The following is a 21518-nucleotide window of genomic DNA, read 5'->3' on the forward strand; positions in this document are numbered from 1 at the left end:
AGGTGTCATGAAAAGAGGTGCTATTTATAAAATAGCCAGGTAAACAATTGAGGCCTTATGCTCAAAACCTGTTTTTCAGTGTGGATCTCCCATGCCTGGCATGCAGATTTCACTGCAGTACAGGAGCTGAGGGGAAACTGCTTCTCCAGGCAGCCAAGTGCCATCAAACACATGTGAAGCCCTCTGACAGATGCTGGGAGAACTGGCCAAACGTGTCTGGAATGAGTAAAAAACAAGAGAAAAGGGGAGGGAAAAGAAACCTGGCTGGAAAACTTTTCTTTGCTGGGAATGTTTGGACTAAATAATGTAAAGTTGCTGCCTGAGTATGAGAAGCAGGTTTACATCACACTTTCCTGGCTTCTGGTGGGTTTCACCATGTTCAGCATTTTAAATCATTAGGAAGATGCTGGTTTTGTTTCCTTTTCTCTAGAAGATGATTATCAAAGGGAAAAGGAAGGAAGGAATCAATCATGATGAGCCTTCCTAGGCTTCAGAGAGAGGGCTCTGCCCCAGATGCCAGGGGGACAGAACTGGAGACAAACTGGAATAGTAACAGCCTCAGAGCACTAACAGAGCATTTATTCCCTCCATCACAGAGCAGCCTCACCTCTCGGTGACACTGTATTTCCACTGCTCACTGCTGTGGTCACGGAGGTGGAAAGGGCATTCACAGAACAAGGACATTGTTCCAAGAACAGGAAATCTTCCTGTCATCCTTGGACTCCACTTTGTCTTTCCTCCTCCACCAGCCATGTCTGCCCAGCTGCTTATCAGTCCCTCCAGAGCATCAGAGCTCCACTGTGATCCCATCTCTTACTCATGCTTTACTCATTTCCCAACATGGCAATTACTGCTGTTCCATTCAGCCTCCCTAAATCCCTGCTTTGAATATGAGGCCATTTAAAGTGCAGATGTGGATGGAAATTAATATAGTATTAATCCATACCAAGTACATGCAAAGGTATAAAATACTCTGTGTGTTCCAGGAGCAGCACGTTGTGTTTCAGATGTTTGGGCATCAACAACATCCACGATGCTGTTTAGGAAAAAAGGATGAAGTCCCAATGTGGAAATACTTTTCAACAGTAGCAGGCACAACTAAAGCTTCAGTCACATTTAATCACTGTTCCTTTTGCTCAAAGAAATGTGCACAGACCTGCTGTGGGTGCAAACTCTTTTGCAGGACAAAAACAAAGCCAAGAAAGCAAAATGGTTTTAAGATTCTAACCTGGGAAACCAATATTTACTCTATAACTTACTAAAAGACATGAGGTATCAATCCCTTCAAAGCTAAAAACCAAAGACCCTAGTCCTGAGGCAAACACCTGCCTGAAGCAGCAATTTCAGAACTGCCGTTTATCAGTTTAAAGATCTTGTTTCCAGACAGTTTTGTTGAGCAGCCATGCAGTTAGCACCTAATGAACAGCCTGAAAATGTCATTTATGGGGAAAATTTAAAAAAAAATTCCAACTAAGAAGTATCCATCACCCACATTTAGGCCAAGAGGATGAGATGCCATATAACAAATAAAGTCTGAACAACAAATAACAGCCAGGAAGAGGCCTGTCTGAGCTTCTTGGATGATAAAACCTTAACAGAGAAGGTTTTTGCAACACAGTTCCTCCATATTATTAACTTCAGGCACTCAGAACAAAAAATTTCATTGGGTTCTTTCACTGGTATTCCTACCTGCAGCTAAACCCCAGGGACTATTAAGAATTCACCTGGCAATTAGAACATCTTGGATGACTAGGAAATGTTTGAGTATCACAAAAATGCCATTATTTATTAAAAGCAGTAATAACTGGAATGTAAGTGCTCAACATAAAAAGTTTCCAGATGATTCTCTGCATATTTTGAAAAGTCAAAACCCAAGACTTTTTAGGAATCTCCCTTACCCCTCTTGAGGAACAGCTCCTTTGAAACCCAAACCTGAGTTGCTTTGATGCCCTGTTTGGAGCAGCATCCACATGTGAAGTTACAGAGCAGCAGATTGTGCACTCCCCATATGCCCTGCCCAGTCCAAGCTTCTGTGTGTGCACAGCACGGTTACAGTCCTACAGCTCTGCACTGCCAGCAGGATTTACTGGCCCAAATTGGAGAAATCTATCTTTCCTGAGCCCAGAATACAAAAGTTTGGATGGCTGCTTCTGATGGTGATTTAGATTCGCAGGTACACGTGAGACAACACAAAGGTCATAACTCAAAATCACTTTTTTGCCTAGTTGCAGGATAATTTGGATTGATGAAAATGAGGTTTTCAAACAAGAATGACAACAGGTAACATACCTTTAAGTGTGTTTTACTGTTCAGCTTTGTTCCTTCTGATCACAAGCCTTTCCAGAATACAAATACTGCAAACACACAACTCTCCCACATCCAACCAGTATGAAGCCACACAGGTGTCTGATACAACACACACCTGTCAAGCATTATTGAAGAAGTTGCTAGATCACTGAAAGTGTGCAAAATTAAGAAATATGTGCTAATGGGAGGTATCATTAAAAGTAATTAATCTTGACTACTGGTGAGCAAAATTTAGTTGCTTCAACCTTTGTATTACGACATGCAACTTCCTTATCTGCAGCTAACTGTTCATTCTGATAACTGAGAAATCTTTCCATGCATGCAACAGCAGCAGCAGAGTGTTTTCAATCCTTTTCTCAACATTTTGGAATCTCTAAAAATGAGTACATGTGGTTTTTTACAGAGAATAATCCAGGTGTCTCAGATCCCCATCTCTGCCTTATCAGCAGCTAATCACACATGACTACAATTATGGTCCCTGCCTTTATTTCACATCTTAACAACAGAAATATTAAGAGTTTATTTGAGAAATTACAAGTTTAGAAACAAACAGCTGAGTGTAACTTCGGTCAGAGGTCATATTTTTAGGATGAGAGTGGAGACATCACTTACAAATCAAGAGGAATTATTTAGGCAGCAAGAACTAAAAATACTTTGATAAACATCCCCTAGAGTCAAAACACTCTTTATTCTTCAAAGGGTGGTCTTATTGCTGTGGCTGATTTACCATTTCAGTGTTTCATTCAACAGGTCTACTGGACAAGAAATTTTGAAGAATTAGAAACAGCAAGCCTTTTCAACTGCATGGTGTTTAAAAAGGAACAAACACAAAGAGCTTCCCTGAAGCTCAGACACACACCAGACACCCTTCCATGAATTACTGCAGGAGTGTCTGTGCTGACCTGGCTGAACAAGCACATCTCATCTGGGTTGTGATCACTAATGCTGGTCCATCTGCAGGGGTGCCCACCAGGAGAGAGGTTATCCATCGTGTGAGAGGAGACTTGCTGAGGCTTCCCATCCTTTCTTGACACAGGATCTGCTGTTGGCTACCTGGGGACACTCTCCAGCTGCTACTGCACAAACAGGATGCTGAAGGCCATCACCACACAGCACACAGCCACGTAGGGGCTCTTCCTCTCACCTGCCAGGAGGGGAGAGAACCCAGAGCAAACAGAAATTCAGGCGTGGTTAAACAGGTTAAACAGACAAACCTGCTCCTAGTCCAGTGTAATTCTGCCACAGCACGTGCAAACTAGTATTGAACATTTTCCAGCTGGAGGAAGGCAGGCAGGCAGTACAGCTGCGTATTCACAAAGAAATGCAAGGGCAGTGGGGAAACTCGGATGCAGGACACGTTGTTTGATACATAAAAACAGAGTTGGGGCTGTTTGCTTTAAGAGAGGGACTTGTAAACATGGCAGGGAGTGACAGGACTATGGGGAATGGGCTCAGGCTGAAGGAAGGCAGCGCTGGATGGGACACTGGCAATGAGGAATTGTTCCCTGGCAGGGTGGGCAGGCCCTGGCACAGGGTGCCCAGAGCAGCTGGGGCTGCCCCTGCATCCCTGGCACTGCCCGAGGCCAGGCTGGACACTGGGACAGTGGGAGGGGTCCCTGCCATGGCACTGGGGTGGCACTGGGTGATTCTGGGTCTCTGTGCCAGGCCCACGTAAAGGCTTCCATCTCACTACAACCCACCTTTTCTGAGGTGCTCTTTTATGTTGCTGCTACCTCCTAGTGCCAAAGTCAGGGGGCAGGCAGTGGAAGGTTGCCGAGGCACCCCACTTTTGCTGGTTCTGCTGCTGTGTGTCAGCGGAGGTGCAGCTGGTGCTGCCTGGTCCCAGTACCTGCCACTTGCAGTGTGAATCTCCTGTGCAGGGTGTCAGGCAGCAGCCAGAGCTGTGAGCTCACAGCTGCCCAGACAGAGCCAGATGCCTTTTTTTTACTTTTTTAAGAAGACATAACATTGTTAGCATGTGGAGAGGGTCTGGTCCACAGATTTCCATGATAAAAATTGTCACAGAAGCTGCACAGACACCTCTATTTTCTGACTCTTTCAATTGGTGTCAGAGTTTCCCAGGGCAAACTGTGAAAGAAAGTTAATTTTACTCCACTAATATACTTTTATCTGTGGATGGAAATACACATTAATATACTTTTATCTGGTGGCAAAGGCAATCATGAGAGATCTATTCCCACCCATTTGGTCCAGGACAGAACTTTACAGAGGTCTATTTTTCTTGTTTTTCAAGAAAAAAAAAAGCTTCTCAGGTGGGAAACTGTAACACAACCAGGGGAACATCAGTAATGTTAATCACACTGGTACCTGCTTACATGAGCACTTTCTACATTAATTAGCAAGATGTTCTTACACTTACACTTTATTCTTCATGGTTCCACTGAATTCTGCTTGGAAAATTCAGCCTACAGAACTGCCAGGGAGTGTTAACACTGAAATGTGTCTTTCAAGTGAGAAGATCCCTGTTTCTACACACCCAGGAGTATAAAGACAGAGCTGGGGCTGTTTGGTTTAAGCAAAGTTCAATTTCCCTTTGCTGTGTGAGGTTTTTTGTCTTTACAAACGACCTTTTTTGTCTTTACAAAAGCCAAAAAACAATTACCTTATCAGAGACAGTTTTCAGAGAAACATTAAAGAAAAAAACACCAAGGCTCCCAAGTCTAGCATGGTGCAATTTTTATGAAAAAAAGCCTTTTCCTTTACCAGCAGGACCTTTAAACACACAGGGAACAAACTTTCCACAGTAAAAGAAAAATAAAATACTCGCAGTGACATCTCCCATACACAGGATTGACTGTCCAGTGACATTACAAGATTCTGTCATGATCTGGCATATATTTAATTAAACTTCAAATAACTGAACGAATTAATGTCTGCAGTTTCACATCTGTTTAAAATAAATTTTGAGGAAGTCCAACTCCTACGGTTCAGGGTATTACAATTTTCATACGGGTTATGCTTTTCTGCTCTTTATTTTCTTAAAAGAAAAATCACCATGTGGCAGGATTAAACATTATTTTGCACAACTTTGTAAATATGTAACCACTTGCCGGTGATTAAGATCTTATGTACATGTGAAAAGGTTGTTTAAACATACCAGGGATGTGAAATGTAAAGGAAGCCAGTAGACATTTTCATTTTTAAAACCTACACTTTCTACTTGCCTTTGTGACTAACACACATAAAAGGAATCATGTCCAAAGCCCTTTCTTAGTCTACAAGAAAGTCAAAGTGGTCGACTCTAGATGCAAGTTGCAAAAGAAACATAGCTAACTGAAAAAAATATCCTTGCACTTAACTACAAAGAAGATGGCAATGTAAGGTGAGGGGCTCTCTTCAGCTCTGACAAACCCTAATGCAGCTCAATTTTTTACATTTGTTTTCACTGGTATAGCTCAAAATTCATTTCTGACAGCTGCCACCTTCCCAGTATCTTTCAATTACAGCACTGAAATTGGTTCTGCAATGTCTATTATCTAAATAGGACAATATCTGCAATCATTTTAACAACCACTCTTCACCAAAACCCTGTTTTTTGTGTCAATGCTTTTCTGACATCCTGTAAAATGTTCTGCCTGGGAATGCAGAAAGGGAATCATAAAGGCTTTCTTTAGGTTCAGTGACAAGTAGGAAGCTCTAGAATTACAAGTTCAAAGTTTCTGCTCTGAATTAACAATGCAATTTGGACACTGATGACGGGTAAGTAGTTTGTTTTTTTTTTTCCTAAATTGTGGATATACCTTAATGTTAAGACTAAACTTCTGTTGCATATTCCAATTTCCTTCTCAAAATAAATTCAGGATAAGGATTAAAATAAATATAAAACCAATGTTATGGGAAAATGTCAAGAATCAGATAGAGCTGATCAGCCTGTGTGCAGATGTCACTTGACACGAACAGCTTTGTGTAATTCAAAAGTGCACAGAAGCTGCGCAAAGAAGGGAAAGGAAGAAAACCACATTTATGCTTAAAGAGAACCTTAATGCATTATGAACTCCACGTTGTTTTATTACTGTAAGGTAAATATCTGTGTTTTTTTTAAACAGTCCATTGCAATTTCAAACAGACTGCAGTTTATAAGAAATCATTGACTTCTTTGCATGTTATAAATGCACCCTTGGTTGCTTCACCTGGCAAAAAGTGCAAAAGACTTTTGAAAATGTAACATTAGATATATGAACTGACATGAGAAGATGCAGGATTTCCATTATGCTAATCTAAGAAGGCAATATCCTGCCCTTTATTTCATGGAGGTAAAAACTTGTATTTTTGAAGACAAAGGATGTGTATGGTTTTCATTGCTACATGGCAACATAATCCTAATAAATTGTGGTAGAAATAGGATTGATCTTAAGGATTTGAAGGAAAAAAAGCCAAAAAACAATTACCAATCCTGGCGCATTTCCAGAATATCCCCAACAGTCTGTAAAGATAAAAATAAATTCATTAGGGTCTTGGTTAATACATCCAAGTCAACTGATTCTCTTTATGTTAAAGTAATCTGAATTGACAGTAATTTATCAACATGATTCCCTCCTGAACACCAGAAAACAGCAGATACCTGCACATAAGGGTACAGAGTATGAATTACAGAAGTGGCAAAGTTGTAAGTCTAGCAGAGGTCTTTTTGCATGAAAAAATCCATTTAACTTGTTCTGTGTTCCAGATCTAGACTTCACCAGAACCCCATATTTATCTACAATACAGTATCCCAGACAGAAAGTTTTGTGAAGAAAAAAATCTTCCCAATTCTTCTGGTTCTTTCTTATTCCTTTACCAATGTTTACCTTGCTCATTTCTCTGCGGTGCTGCTTGCCCAGGACTTTACCTCTCACAAGTGAAACGGCAGTGGAGAAAAGCAGAATTCAACCCAGGGAACACCCAAAGGGATGTCACAAACCTGTAATTTCTCTGTGTAACTAAAATGATCTCCTACTGACAGCTCCAGAGGAGCAGGGCCTGCTTTAGGGTCTGAGGAAGACAAGGGGAACAACACCGAGGTGTCCTGTGTGAGCAGACAGATTTCAGCCCTTCAAAGCTTGTCTGCAGGAAGGTTTCCTTCACACATGGCACAGAACACTGTGGGAGCACGTGGAGAGCTGCCATCCCCCAGGCAGTAAATACAAACCCACAAATAATGTTCGGAACTCACACCCACAAAGGTTTGATTGTCTTTGCCCTTTTTTGGGCTCTGAGAGTTGCTTACTTCTAACACATCTAAATGCAGACAGGTAGGCTTGGGCCACTTGCTCCTGCTTGCTTGAGCAGTCAACGTATCTTTTATTTCTCTTCTACTTCCATTTTATGTGCTCTTTTATGGTCTTGCTTTACTTCAGCATCTCTCTGTCCATTTAGCAGCCTCCTCTATTTCTGAGACAAAGATTCAGGGCTGGGCAGGTGAAGACCAAGGGTGGCAGCAAGCGATCGAGGTGTTCAAACTCAAAGTAAAATGCTTTTTGACTTATGTACCCCTTGCTGATCATGAACAGCATTCCAATTCCATTTTTAGAAAGCAGGCATTTCCATCTGTGCTTCAGATTTTAGTTTTATCTCAAGCAAAATACATATACACACATACATATTTAGGTTTGACTATATTTCTGTACTGCCACAGCTCTTTTTTTCCTGCTTTTATGCAGCTCCACAAGCAGAAGTAATGATCCCTGCATATAGAGCACCACACTTTTCCAGGCTAAGAGGTCAGACAATAAAGTAACCTGAAGACATTTATGCACTTTTTGAAGATGTGTGCAGGTAGAAAGGCATTCATGTGTAATTCTTAAGTGCTCCACTGATAGCACCTCAGGTTCCCAGAACTGTTGCTCACTCTCTGTAAAATTACAATTTACAGATTGCATGCTGCAAAACCAACAGGAAAACTTCCACAGCCCTGCTTCTCATTTTGCCATCTCTCAAAAGCTTCCCCAGGAGCTCAAAGAAACAAAACACTAACATTCTGTCCATACGCTTTTGAAGAATCTTGCATGGGAAAAAGAATATTAACCATTTCAGGCAGCCTAGAAGTCTGTTGAATTTGCCTCACCATCTCAGCAAGGGTATTTTTTCATCTTCTCAGGGATTTGAAGTCACTACTGCACATTTCCTACAAAGCCCCCTTGGTGAAAACAGAAATTTTTCTGATGTGCCAGTTACAAAACAGAGGATGGGTATCACCAGCTGTCCTTAACAACTGCAATTAACAATTTATGAGCAGTGACCAGCCTTCCCACGATGACACCAGAACATCTTAAGAGGCTTTTGTGCTACTGGAACAGCTCATTACCTCTGTTTGCTCACACAAGCTGCTGCTGAGCAGAAGCAGACTGAATTCTGGACCTTCTGATAATGCACACTCTGGAAAAACTAGGGAGCTCTCTCTGCAGGAAAAGCCTGTGCAGAGCTCCTTACTGCTCCTCTGGTTTTTAGTGCCCATCCCAGGTCCACAAGAAGGACCTATTCAAATCAAAACCCGCTTATTACAGAAGTGATGCTGCCTTGAGTAACTCTGCTCCAAAACAATTCCTCCTGCAGCAGCTCCTTGGTGGAACTGCACCCTTTGTTCTTCACCCTTTGTGTTCTGCTCCATCCTTGCTTGGAAGCAGGTGAAGGTGTGGATCTGGCTTGGATCCCTGCTCTTTCTGGCACCCACAGCCCAAAAGTGCAGGTCCTGCTGCAGATTCCTGGCTCTCAGTGCTAAATGCTAAAAGCACTCATTGTGAAAAGTGGATGCGGTTACCTGGAGGACAAAAAACCCAAATAAATGGAACCTCTTAAGCAAAGGAGGAGTTGGTGGAGCCTGAGACAATGACTGCTGAGGCTGTGTGCGCTGCAAAATGCCATGTGTTCACCAGGAGGAGCCCAGTGCCACTGCAGGATGGAGTGTGAGACATCCCCAGTGCAACGCTGATGGAAAATCAAAGGGGATCTCTGCTGCACATGAGCTGACACATCCTTCTGGTTAGCAGGGAGGAGAGAATTACATCGTGGTGCACATTCTCCTCTAGTCAGCATGAAACAGTAAATCTCCACTTGCTTTCCCAGCCTTTAACACTGTTGCTCAGGACTAAGCACATGGAAACATTCAGGGAAAATGAAGGTTTAAGGTTCTCTTTGGCTTGGTAGGAAAAGACACACTTTGGCAGAAATGAGGGGGAGGAAATACAGAGTTATGAGGACGGGTGACATCACTGTGCAACAGCATCTCTCAAACAACAGAAATACGTTTCTTCACTTATTATTAACAGATCTAAATCCCCAACAAAGTTACCATTCGCTTAGAAATACAGTGAATAACTACCAACATTCCTCCTCTCCGTCACTTTGGTATTTTATTGCTACTTTTTTATGCCTTTTATTTGGAGCAGGAATGATGAGGTAACAGCATCTCTGCAGCAAAATGAAACATCACTAGAATTTGCTTTATCCCACATGTCCAGACATTTCCACTGGAGCATGGAGTACATTAGAAGAGAGAGAAAGGGGTTTAGCACCACATGAGCTCCATGTAAACATCTACCACACAGGAAACAACTTTCATTGCTTCCAGGCCAAGGTTTTATTCTTCAGTACAAAGTAGTCTACAGATATATATATATATATAAAACAAAATGGCATGTCCTACATCTACATAAATACAAACCTACACATCAAACGCTCAACTCCTCCACAGTGTCAGCACCCCTTGGAAACGTTTTATGAAGAGAGTTCTATTGTACTCCAGACAGATTTGCCTCAAGAATAAACAGAGTAGCTCCAGATTAAAGGAAACACTCCTTGCCAAGAACAGCACTAAAATTTTAATCAGTAAAATAAACATTCTTACTTCTTACTGTGTATACCTCATTGACTATTGTGTTATCTTCCACCACCAGACACCCAAACTCCCCTGGTCCCCCCACTCCCTGTCCTTCATGAAGTCATCCTTTCTTCCATCTTTACTTCCATCCAAAGAAACCTCTCACGTCAGTGACAATTTTGTGGCCTCATATAAAAGAACACAAGTGTTTTCATGTCAGTACTCCAAATTAAGAAATAAAAAAGCTGGTGTAATTTGGGTACCTTACACTGCTAAAATTAAAAAACATGAATAAAACAGCAACCCCAGAGGTTAATTACAACGAAGGTTTCCAGAAAACAAACACTCAGGTGTTTGGTGTTCTTGGTCACAACACTATTTAAAACTGGACACTTCTGAATTTAAATGCCAAAGTGATGGAAGACACTGAGGGAAGAAGAACATTTTATTTAACAGGAAATGACCTAATGGCAAAAGTGGAGAAGTCAAACACTCATTATCCAAAAGCCTGTCTGTTTTTCCACCTAGAATTACCTCCTGCTTCTACAAATATCATCTTCTTTGCACTAACCTGAGGTGACAGCATTACTGAAGTTCTGGGGACAGCCCCAGACATTTCTGTGTCACAAGTGCCCAATGGTTACTCAAAACCCACCACACTTAAATCACAGTTCTGCTGATCACAGCTAGCATCCATAAGACTAAAAACCAAAAAGTTAGGTTTGTAGAAGGTTTCAAAAACTCTTCTAGACATTCCCTCACCTTAGAGAACACAAAATCACGATTTGAACAGACCACACAAGAGGACTGCGTTGCTTATTTTAAAAAGTATTTTTAGTTTTCTTTTAGTTACAGATTATTGCTAAAGCTGTGTTTCAAACTTCTATCTGCAAAACACCTATCCTGAAAACAAGCAAAAAGCCAGTTTCTGCAGGCTCCTTATGCATCCTAGGAATCAAAAATAAATCATTGCAGCAATAGCCACACGTAGGAGAATGTTTTATTTCTGTCTCTCATTTCTGTATCTCTAATAAGCATCTAACAACAGAGCTACAAATCTAGAAGATTAATAACACAGTATTAGCAAGGTTAGCAAGCCAATAAATTCTTTCAATAAAATTTCAACTAAGTGCTTGCCAATACCTTATTGCACTCTGTTGTGAGGTACAAAATTAAGATTTTTATCTTTAAAGAGAGAAAATTTTCAAAGCAGGATCTGCATTATCACAGACCTCATCAAGAGATGCTGAAAAGCTGCAGTTGAACGCACACAGCTTGTGGATGTTAGAAATGAATGATCAGGCCACATACCCGGATTTATTTTTGTCCAGTAAGCTGGGAGCCAAGGATCTGATGTAGGCACAGGTACATATGAGCAGCAGGATCACAGTCAGCAGACTCTGGAAGTTGAAGATGGCAGACTGTGGAAGAGAATCAGGGAAAAACAAAGAATTACATCTCTGCAGTGCAGGAACTCCTCTCAAAGTGGAAATTCTGGAAAAAACAGGTGACTCCTCAGACAACACCAAAAATGAAACCTACAACGAGCCAGAAAACCTTTCCATCAATGGAATAGGGCGGTGGTAGTGAAAATAGAGGTGAGGACTGAGTGGCAAGGAAACCAGCGGTAGCCAAGACAAAAAATAACACAAAATGTGCAGTAGGGTTGTTAATATACCACTTTTTAAAAGCTACAGGCCAAATTCAACAGATTTGTACAAAATTAAGCCCACCTGAACTATGATAACTGATTACTTTTATTTTCAAACAACGTTCTGATTGTAAATTGAAACATCTTTACTGTAAATACACTTTCAGAACTGCTAGTTCTTTGGAAAATTCTGAAGAAATTTATGAAATTGTCTTAAGAAAGTTCTGTTGTTGACAGCAAACACTGATCAGCCTAGTGGCAGTGAGAAGAGACAATTCTTGAGAAACTGCTGCAATATCTGGCAATTTACTGAAGTGTGAAATAACACTAATAAGCAGAAACTGCAACCCCATAAACTTCTTTTTTAACCTTTTTTTTTTTTTTTTTTACGGTTTTTGGGTTTCTCTGAAGTGTCTCAACTGACATTCTGGTCAGTGTAACAGCACAAGGTGGTGTAAGAGGCAACTGCTTATTACAAAAAGCTTTATTTTACCTTCATGCTTCTACGCTCATTTGCAAATCTGATTTAGTGTGAGCTCAAAAAAAGCCAACCAAACAAACAAAAAATGTCAAGACAAATGCAAGAAATTCACTCTGTTGTTCTGGAATTCTGATGAACTTCTCTCTCCTGTGTTCGTACTGCTCAACCCAGCTGGCCGAGCAGTGGTATTTAATTAAAGGTAAATATTTAGCACTTAGGAAAGGGTAATACATTGGCATTTCCTTCTCCAAGCATATTTTAGGGCACATCAGAGCCTTCATTTCCATGCAGCCTGAGGCACATCTCTGTTGGTGTGCACGTGCTTTCTTCCTATGTCACAAAATTAGAATGTTTTGAATCTATGATGGTCAAATCTATCTAGCTAATGAGAATTATAAAAGAAAACCCCACTATTCTAGTTCAGTATGGCACTAACAGGAAATTAGGAGAGAAAAATGACAAGTTCTAGTAGAAGGAAAGCCACTGGAACACACACAATTGCTCCAATACCGAGATCAAAAACCTGGCGACCAAAACCCACCAAAATCAACAGCAAAACAGAATAAAATACTTTATCTTATTTAGAAGTCTCCATGGATCATATGGACTCCAGAACACGGACAGAGCTGCCAGTCTGAACACATGCTTTAGGTAGGGTTAGCTACCTAAAGCAGTTTAACTTAATGGGGTCCAACAGGCCACTCTGTGAAGAAGAATCATTAGAGGTGCTCTTACTCTGTACCCTGCATAGGAGGGATTTCAGCATCCCTGAAACCCACCCTTTCTGTGATGAGGGAACAGCGATCCCACATCCAAAGCCAGCCTTCCTGTCCCAGCCACGAGGCTGTGCTTGGTTTCCTCTTGCACCACAGCCTTCTGTCAATCATATTTAATTTAGCATTTCAGTCCAACCAGCCACCCCTTCTTGTGCCCCATCAGGTCACAAATAATGGACAGACTCTTCACCAAGGACAACACGCTGCCATGCCCAGCCTCTGGAGCCCTTGTGCTCAGCAGAAGTTTCTGCCAGCTCCAGCAACCAGGCAAGTCTCAATTCCCCCTGGCTCCTGCGGGTCTAGGAACGCGGCGGGGCCGGATCCAGGAGCGGCTGCTCTCAGCACAGCCAGATACTGCCTATCAACTGATTAACTCCGTCAGTCCTGCGGGACAGACAGACAGCTGCTCTGACAGCTCGCAGCCCCGCGTTCCCATGGACGCCTGCAGCTGCTTCCCGAGGCGGCACCGCGCGCTCCGGCACCGCAAAATGGCACAAGGGCACACTTGCTTCCTCCAAAGCAGGGGCTGTAAACGTATACTCATGAAATGTGCTATCAGCCAGCCAACTGGGGCAGTATATAATTGTATATAATTGTTCTTTGTTGGGGTCTTCACGTGTTTCCCCAGATATTTGTGGCTGTAATTGCATCTGCCCTTCCACGGAAACGCGCTCTGAATGACACGTTTATCTGCACACCCGCTTTCAAAGGGCAGATGTGAGCGTTCCAAAATTTGCCTACAATTTCTGGAAATGAGAATTTATCCCTGAATTAGACGGCTTCGCTCTCCACATCTGAAGTAATTCTCATAGCCCAGCTGAATTCACACAGAGCAGCAACCTACATCTGGCTGCTCCAACTGATGTAATTAAAAGCTGCTGCAAGAATTATACATGGCTCAGAATCCTTTTAAAAAACTGCATTCACATAGCAAGCTACTTGCACAATGTAGATGTGATGCTGTTCATTTGTTTAGACTGGGTTGCTCTGATGAAAATGTATTAATTTCAATTTTTGACTTGTGTTGACTGGCCTAGATCCTGTGAGCCTCACTCCCACTACAAAGAGATCTCAGCACATGGAGAAACTGGTGCTCTCTCTCTAGGTGTCCCCATGAGGGGGAAATGACAACTAACTTCATGAGACCTATGCTGCAATGCCAAAAAGAACCAGCACTGGCATTTTATTCTGGCTTTAGACAGTGCAAACTTTAATTCCACAGGCTGAAATTTTCTACATCTGCATTTCTGACATAGTGGGAACACCTCAGTTGCTCCATTCTGTCTCATTCCCCCAATGTCCCCTCCTGTGTGGAGCATCACCACATCACCTGCAGCACCAATGAGATATTGTATTCACCTGAACTTGAAAAAGACAATTTTTTACCAATGTCTTTAGAAATTTAAGACCATGGACTTCAGCTTTGAGAGCTACATGCCCAAAGGCTGCTTTAAATCCTTTCCAAAACCAGGCCTTTAAAAAAAGCCTCAAGATTATTTCCTGATCATAACATATCTCAGTGAAAACTCCATATAATAAACCATAAAGAATTAGTACTCCTGAAATTTTTATTGTGTTGGGATTAACAGCAGTGGCTTGTACTAAAATAAACACTCATGGGAATATACTGTAGTTGGAAATCCAGTGGTACAGCCAGAGTTGTCTGAATGTACTCTCATCTGAGTATAAACTGAAGTGTTGATTGAAAGTTAAAAGTTACCTGTGTGGCTGTGACAGGGAATCATGACAACAACTGCATAGCTCCTGCAAATCTCATCATAGACAATGCTGTCCCTCAGCATTAAATTTACTACACTTGGGCAGAAGAAGAGGAAAAAAAGCAGCAGCTCAGAGTTGTGGTTACCAACAGTTCTTGCACTTCACAGGAGTATTTTACTCAATATGCACAAATAACCATAAGAAATGCACTAATTCCAAGCACTTTGCTGCACTGACAGCACCCATAGACAAGACACTGTAATTTATCCATTTCTGCAGTTCTCACTCACTCCCTTAGCCCAACATCCTCTGCTTCAGACACGTTGTTGCTCCCTGTCCTTGCAGGCAGCACCACACTCACAAACCACCTTGGTTACTGATGCAAGCCCTGGGCAGCACAGCAATAAATCACACCCTAGGTTTTGATGAAACTGTCAGAGTCATGAAGGACCTGCTGATTTTCCCCTTATCTAACAGACTTTTGTTTAAAATAAACCACCCAGTATCGTGGTTCCAGGGAAAATGAAACGTGCAGGAGGAGAACACAAACCCTATGCTGCTATCCTTTCAGGCTGGTAGAAAGCCTAACACAAAAGCTCTCTGAGTTTATCTCTGCAGACTTAGCACTGAAACCAAAGCTTAACCTTCCCTAGACTTAAAAAGTATTTACAGAATGATTATTTTATCTCTGATTGCAGCGTGACCATGATGATTTTGTCCATCTGTGCTATAAAAGCAAAGGCCACTGTAGTGCCAGCAAGCTGCAAAACTTTGCCCTGTGGTTACTATTATAACAACCAATTTATGTAGGCAAACACAGATAAATAACTGGAATATTTTAAAGAAAGTACAATCTCTGTGTAATATGCTTCAGAATATTCAGTCTTTCTAGAATGTTTTTATTTTTTTTTCTCCCCAGTATAATAAAATTGATGAATAATTATGTTTTCTGTAATCAAATATGGATACCCAATCATTCAGCTGCCTTCCTCATACTGGAATATGAGCAAGAGCATACATCCTGAAGTTAAACTCTAGTTAGGCAAGAGGTGATAAAAATTTGATCACAGAAAAGTTAAATCAAGCTATGAAATTTTAATGAAGAGGTCCTTACAAAGCTGAAAGAGAAAATGCTTATTATCTACCGTTTCCAATAGACCCTGCAATTCTTATTTCGTCAGTAAAATCAAATTTTTCAGAATATAATATTGAGAAAAATAATAGGATATAAATCACCTAGTACTACTCCCAACCTGAAGGCTAAAGCAACTGGTAAAAAGTAATTAAAACATGCATCAAACTGTATTATTTTCCAATCTATTAAAAAAATAATTACTTTTCCCACTGCTGCCAAATGCAATCTGATCCAAACAAACGGAAAACAAGCATTTGTAAAATAGGCATGCTAATTAGCATAATAAAAAATTACAAAAAGTGCAAATTAGTGAAGTTTGAAGCAATTATTGCCAAAAGTACAACAAAACTAAGTTGTTAGTAAGTATCCCAATACCAGCCCGATGTAGTTGTTCCAGCACAAATATGGCTTTTTACTTTGGATTTACAGCATGTTCTCCTCAGTATTTCGTTTGCAAAGAATTTAAGTACTCTATTTAATGTTCATTCAGATTTCTGTCTGTTGTATTTTTGCACTCATGGAATGTAAGCTAAGGCTTGATTAGAGAAATAGGGAATTTTTTTCCCAGTCATTTTCGGGAGAAGCACATTGTCAAGTTTAAATGGCAAGTACAACTAACATGTATGCTTTCCAGTCAACTGAAGACTAATAATACATCTATTTAAACCAATCTCCTTGAGCAATTAAACACTTAATTAAACATATGGACACAGCTGCCCTCCCCTATAAAAAGCTCATTTGACTTTAGCACATTTAGGATTTTTACTGTAATTCAAATCCACAGACCAGCAGCGAGAAGACACCTCCAGGCAATGATGCTGAAATTTCACACTTGCTTGAATTCCTCCCTCTTTGCCCCAGTATCTAGTTTGAAAACTGAACTTTTGCTGCAAGCAGCTAGCTGATGCAGCATTTCACCAAAATATCTTACTATAAAAAACAAAGTGACTACTGAAGTCTTTTACTGGGGTCACTGTAGTGCAAAGGTGGGTATGTCCACATATTTACTAAACAATCAAAGAATAATGGTGGATATGTCAGTAAAAGCTTAAAATACCTTTACCCCCAGGCCTTTTCTGTACGTTATGCAGTTTTAAATTTTACAGAGATATTTTTTCCTCTTCTGTCTTTCCCCATTAGATAAACGCAGTATTTTAAATAGCCCCTTTTTTTTAAAGGAACTCTCCTGTCTGAAGTTGCACATCACACTGTTTAGTTCACCATAAATTTACTACTGAAACTGTAAAAAACAGTAAAACCTCTGTGTGTGAATGGAAGAGGTAAGAGTCATACTAAAGCACACTTTGAATCAGGTGACATCCTTACTATAATAAAAGTAGCTATAATAAAAATGCTAATTACTATAATAAAAATGCAAAAAACGGGAGTTTGGAACAGAAGTGCTACAGGAATGTGAACATGGCCATAGAAAGAAGTCTAACTTCTCAAAAAGTAAGATATACTCTAATTTACCTCAAAACTACAAAACAGATCTGTAAATACTTTATGTATACTATTTACCAAATTTTTTTTTTTTCATTGATAGTCAAACCATCTCTTTCAAACATGAAGAACAAATACCAGGAAAAAATATACTTAGTTAAAAAACAGTGACAAGTTCTGCTAAGTCTGTCACGTCCCTTGGCCCTGGCAGGTCCACAGCACCTCTGCAAGTCTCTTGTTTGGCAGAGGTTCAGGCGCATGGTTTGAGTATTTAGCATCTGGAAGACAGGTAGTATTTTTCACAGCTGTTCCCACCTTGTTTCCACAGTCACCAGGTTGAAAATCAAAAACTTTTGTTGAGTTTGAACGCCTGGCTCTGTGCATTAGCAGAAAAACATATTCAGAGCTGCAGCTGTTACAGTGAATGTGTGTGGTGTCTAACAAAAAAATTAAATTGTGGCATTCACTTTCTTATGGCACTCAGCTAAGAAATGGTTTCTCATAACCAGCATCATTCTGGGTAAATCTCTTAAAGCAGACTCACTGCATCCTGCTCTTCCAAAAAGAGGCCATCTTACCTTGTCACAATAATTTCCTCAGTTCAATAATCACAGAAATAAAACACTTACAATGTATTTTCACTTCATCCTCCAAGATGACAGAAGTATCAATACTAAACACTTGAGGTGAAATAAATTCACAATACAAAGATACTTTAAGACTGTAATACAACCTAGAAGATGTTTTTAAACCTATGTACCTTTAGGTCATGATAAATACAAAGCTGCTAGCAAATCTGAATGAGGATGGATTCATTCTTATAATTTTGAATAAGACAAACATAAAAATTAGTACTTGAAGACTCCTGAAAGCTCCTTTTTCAGAGCAGTGTCTTGGGTTCTGGTGTGTTTATATCCGACAGCTTGGTTGAAATAATATTTACTAATGAATGTTTTTACATTTGGCTCTATGAGCAACTCCCTTTCCTTCTATAAACACCACACTAAGAGAGCAACAAAGATTATGACAGAAATGTTTGTCCTTGTGGAAAGTTCCCAAACCAATTTTTGTGCAGTAATGTGGGGCCAGGATCCAGCCCCAACCAGAGGGTGACAGGGAAAAAGCCGTTTTTGTCAAGTTTCCTGCGCTTTTTAAAAATAATCTCTATCACCAAATTCCGAGTGTAACTTCACATTTCTGCTATGAAGGAAAGTGAAGACCACCCATCAGGAGGGGAGAACCTCTTCACTCATTTTAATATTACCTTTGGCTTCTTCCCTCCTTCCTACCATGCACGTGGAAAACTTCTGTCGAACTTCCAGATGCAAAATCCCAAAAGCTGTCAGGACAAACTGACTTGTGGAAGCCAGCAAACAACACACCTTCTCCTCCTAAATAAATGAGGGAGCTGTGCATCCCTTCCATTCCCAGCAAGTTTGGAATCCACTGAGAAGCTTCTGCTGGATTCCATAGATGATTAAAGTTAAAATAGTGAAGGGCTTACATATATATAAATATATATATATATATGTAAATTTCTTTTTCTGCTTGGCAGCAGCTGGCCATTCACCCAGCACAAGTTCTCATCTGCTTAGCCAGGAAGGAGATGGTAAGGGATCCTGGAAAACAATGGGATGAAAAGTTTCCAAGGGATAAAGTCCTTTGGAAATCATATTCAGAATAATATAGAATACTCAGAGTGCTGCTAACTTTCCAGAACTGCAGCTCTTACTCTTTGCACAAGGAGAATAAAGTGGAGATGTAGCTCTAATCTTTCCATTTCATGACACACAGACAGCAGTTGTTGCCTCTCTCACAGACAAATGTGAGCTCAAAAATTATCCTTTTTTCCCCTAAAGTGCCTTGACACCAGAGGTGGCATCATGGAGGACCCAAGGTCCTGGAGGGCTGCTGCTCTCTTGAAGAAATTCAAACATCACAGTAAGGCTGAAAGAAACTTATTTTCAACATGAAATCATAAGCAAACCATCCTTACAAGAATGTCTTGCTTCACACAAAGTAAGCAACAGGGACAAGTGGAGAAGATAATCCTAACAGAATCTCATACACTTGCCACAATCTTCTTAAATTTAAACATTAGCTTTGTTTTTAAGTTACCGTTATGTGTTTCTTACATATCTGTAAGAAAATATATAAAATATAAATGTCATAGTGATATAATACTAAATAATTAGTTTCATTTAATCATTACACTGAGCAACCCCAATGTCCCACCAAGTTCTCTTGCCTTTTTCTATCACCTCAAACCCTTTTAAGTACAATAAAAAAGAGCAAGGTTCTGCTGTAATTCTCTATATTCACCTTTCCATGGCACTGATTAGAGATCTCTTACTTTCTGCACATGTGTTTTAGATCTCCTGAGATAATTTATGCCTCTCATTAATGAAAAAACCTCCTTTGTTTTGTGCTTGGAGCCCCAGACTGAAGCAGGTTGCTCTGAAAGATCTGCCAAGGAATGCACAGGTGAGCAACTCCCAGCAATTTCCTGCTGGTGACAAGATCTGGAGCCTGGGAACCCTTTTTTTGAACTGAGCCATAAGGAACTTCAAGTGATATTGATCTTTTCTGTAAATGCACAGGAAATACAGCAATATTCCATTAAACTGCACAGCAACCCTGCTATGACAGATGATCTCTCCATGCTCATGGGAAAGGGGGAACCAGGTGATCTTCAAAGCTCCTTTCAACCTAAACCACATTCTGATTATTAGAAAAATGCCAAAAATTCCCATCTTTAAACAAGCTCTGTGCTGAACGTATGGACAAACGTACTTTGTACAGGAAAAATTTATGTTAATTCAGTAATTCTTTTGGTTTTCCTTTTAATTTTAAGTTCATGTATATGCCCTGCTCATACAAATGTCATTGATATATAAATATTTAATGTACAAACCTTGACTAAGAAAAAGCATTTCACTGCTCAGCTTTAACTGTGACAGAATGCAAAACCTTATTTTGTATTACCTGCACAGACTGGAAAAATGGGAAGAAAACAAGAAAAGAAAAAAAAAATGAAACCCCCAATTTGCCTCTTGATAAAGAATGTATATATTCATACACTTCTATTTTATATATATATATATATATATATATATATATATATATATAAGCACAGTCTATATGTGTGAGGTATATAGAAAAAGTATGCTATTAATATATGACACATAATTATTAAAATATTCAATTAAATATTTGCATACACCCAAAAAATAAGTATCTTTATATCCAAAAATAAGTATCTTTATATCCACAGATATTGGTAATACACATAATATATTCAAACATAGGCACAGATATTCTATTCCAGATGTACTTACCTGCCTTTTGCACATTTATAAAACTAGAAATAAATTTTAGAATATGTATTTATATGGTAAGTTATATTTCATATACTCAAAAATTAGAACATGTTGTGAATGTATGAACCTCTAAAAAGACCGGGAAAAGGCAATATATATGTAGACATACATATCAATTTTTCTATACACATACATATCTATAATTTATATATACACATGCATATATATAATTTATATATATGCACACACATATATATGCATCTGTATAATATGTAGTTTTTAATATAATCCAGTTTTCACGAGTAAATGGACCTGGGCCTCTGATGACACCCCTGAAAAGTAGCCAATGACACGGCTCAGCGCACTGCTCTGAGCATGACGTCGCCTAACACCACCGTGACGTCACGCAGCACAGAAATGACGTCAGGAAGCCGTGACAGAACCGCACAGCACCTGACCGACCTCGCACCAGCCGCTGATGCCCCGCACAGCCAAAAAACGAGGTTTTCTTCCTGCCACCGAACCCGTGATGCAAACACGCCCTGCACTACTCCCACCAAAGCCCTGAGGCGGCTCCGCTCCCGCGGCCCGCGGCTTATGGCATGAGCGACCTCTGTGGGCACCGCCCTGGCCGAGAGGCGCCGCTGGGGACCGTTCCGGGCGGCGGAGAGGCAGGGGAGCGGGGAGGGCCCGGTCCCGGCGCGGCAGGGCCGTGCGGGCCCCGCGCTTACCATCGCGCCGCGCTCCGCCACATCACCTTCCGGCCGCTGCCACGGGCGGAAGCGCGCACCGCGCGCCCTCAGAGCGCGGGGGCGGGGGCACGGTCGCCATTGGCTGGCGACTCCGCAGCGCGTCTCGATTGGTCGGCGG

The 21518-nt window shown here is 40.7% G+C and overlaps 1 protein-coding gene across 1 annotated transcript; it reads right to left on the reverse strand.

Moving 5' to 3' along the window:
- Positions 1-2286: 2286 nt before the first annotated feature.
- Positions 2287-21439, reverse strand: TMEM167A (transmembrane protein 167A). Its single transcript, XM_063180829.1, has 4 exons — positions 21380-21439; positions 11435-11544; positions 6717-6751; positions 2287-3451 (listed from the first exon to the last, which is right to left on the reverse strand). Exons 1-4 carry the CDS (start codon positions 21380-21382, stop codon positions 3381-3383), a joined length of 219 nt encoding a protein of 72 aa, XP_063036899.1. The 5' UTR covers positions 21383-21439; the 3' UTR covers positions 2287-3380.
- Between the last annotated feature and the right edge of the window lie 79 nt (positions 21440-21518).

Source organism: Melospiza melodia, chromosome Z (genome assembly GCF_035770615.1).
Source record: "Melospiza melodia melodia isolate bMelMel2 chromosome Z, bMelMel2.pri, whole genome shotgun sequence".
NCBI classification, from domain to species: Eukaryota; Metazoa; Chordata; class Aves; order Passeriformes; family Passerellidae; genus Melospiza; species Melospiza melodia.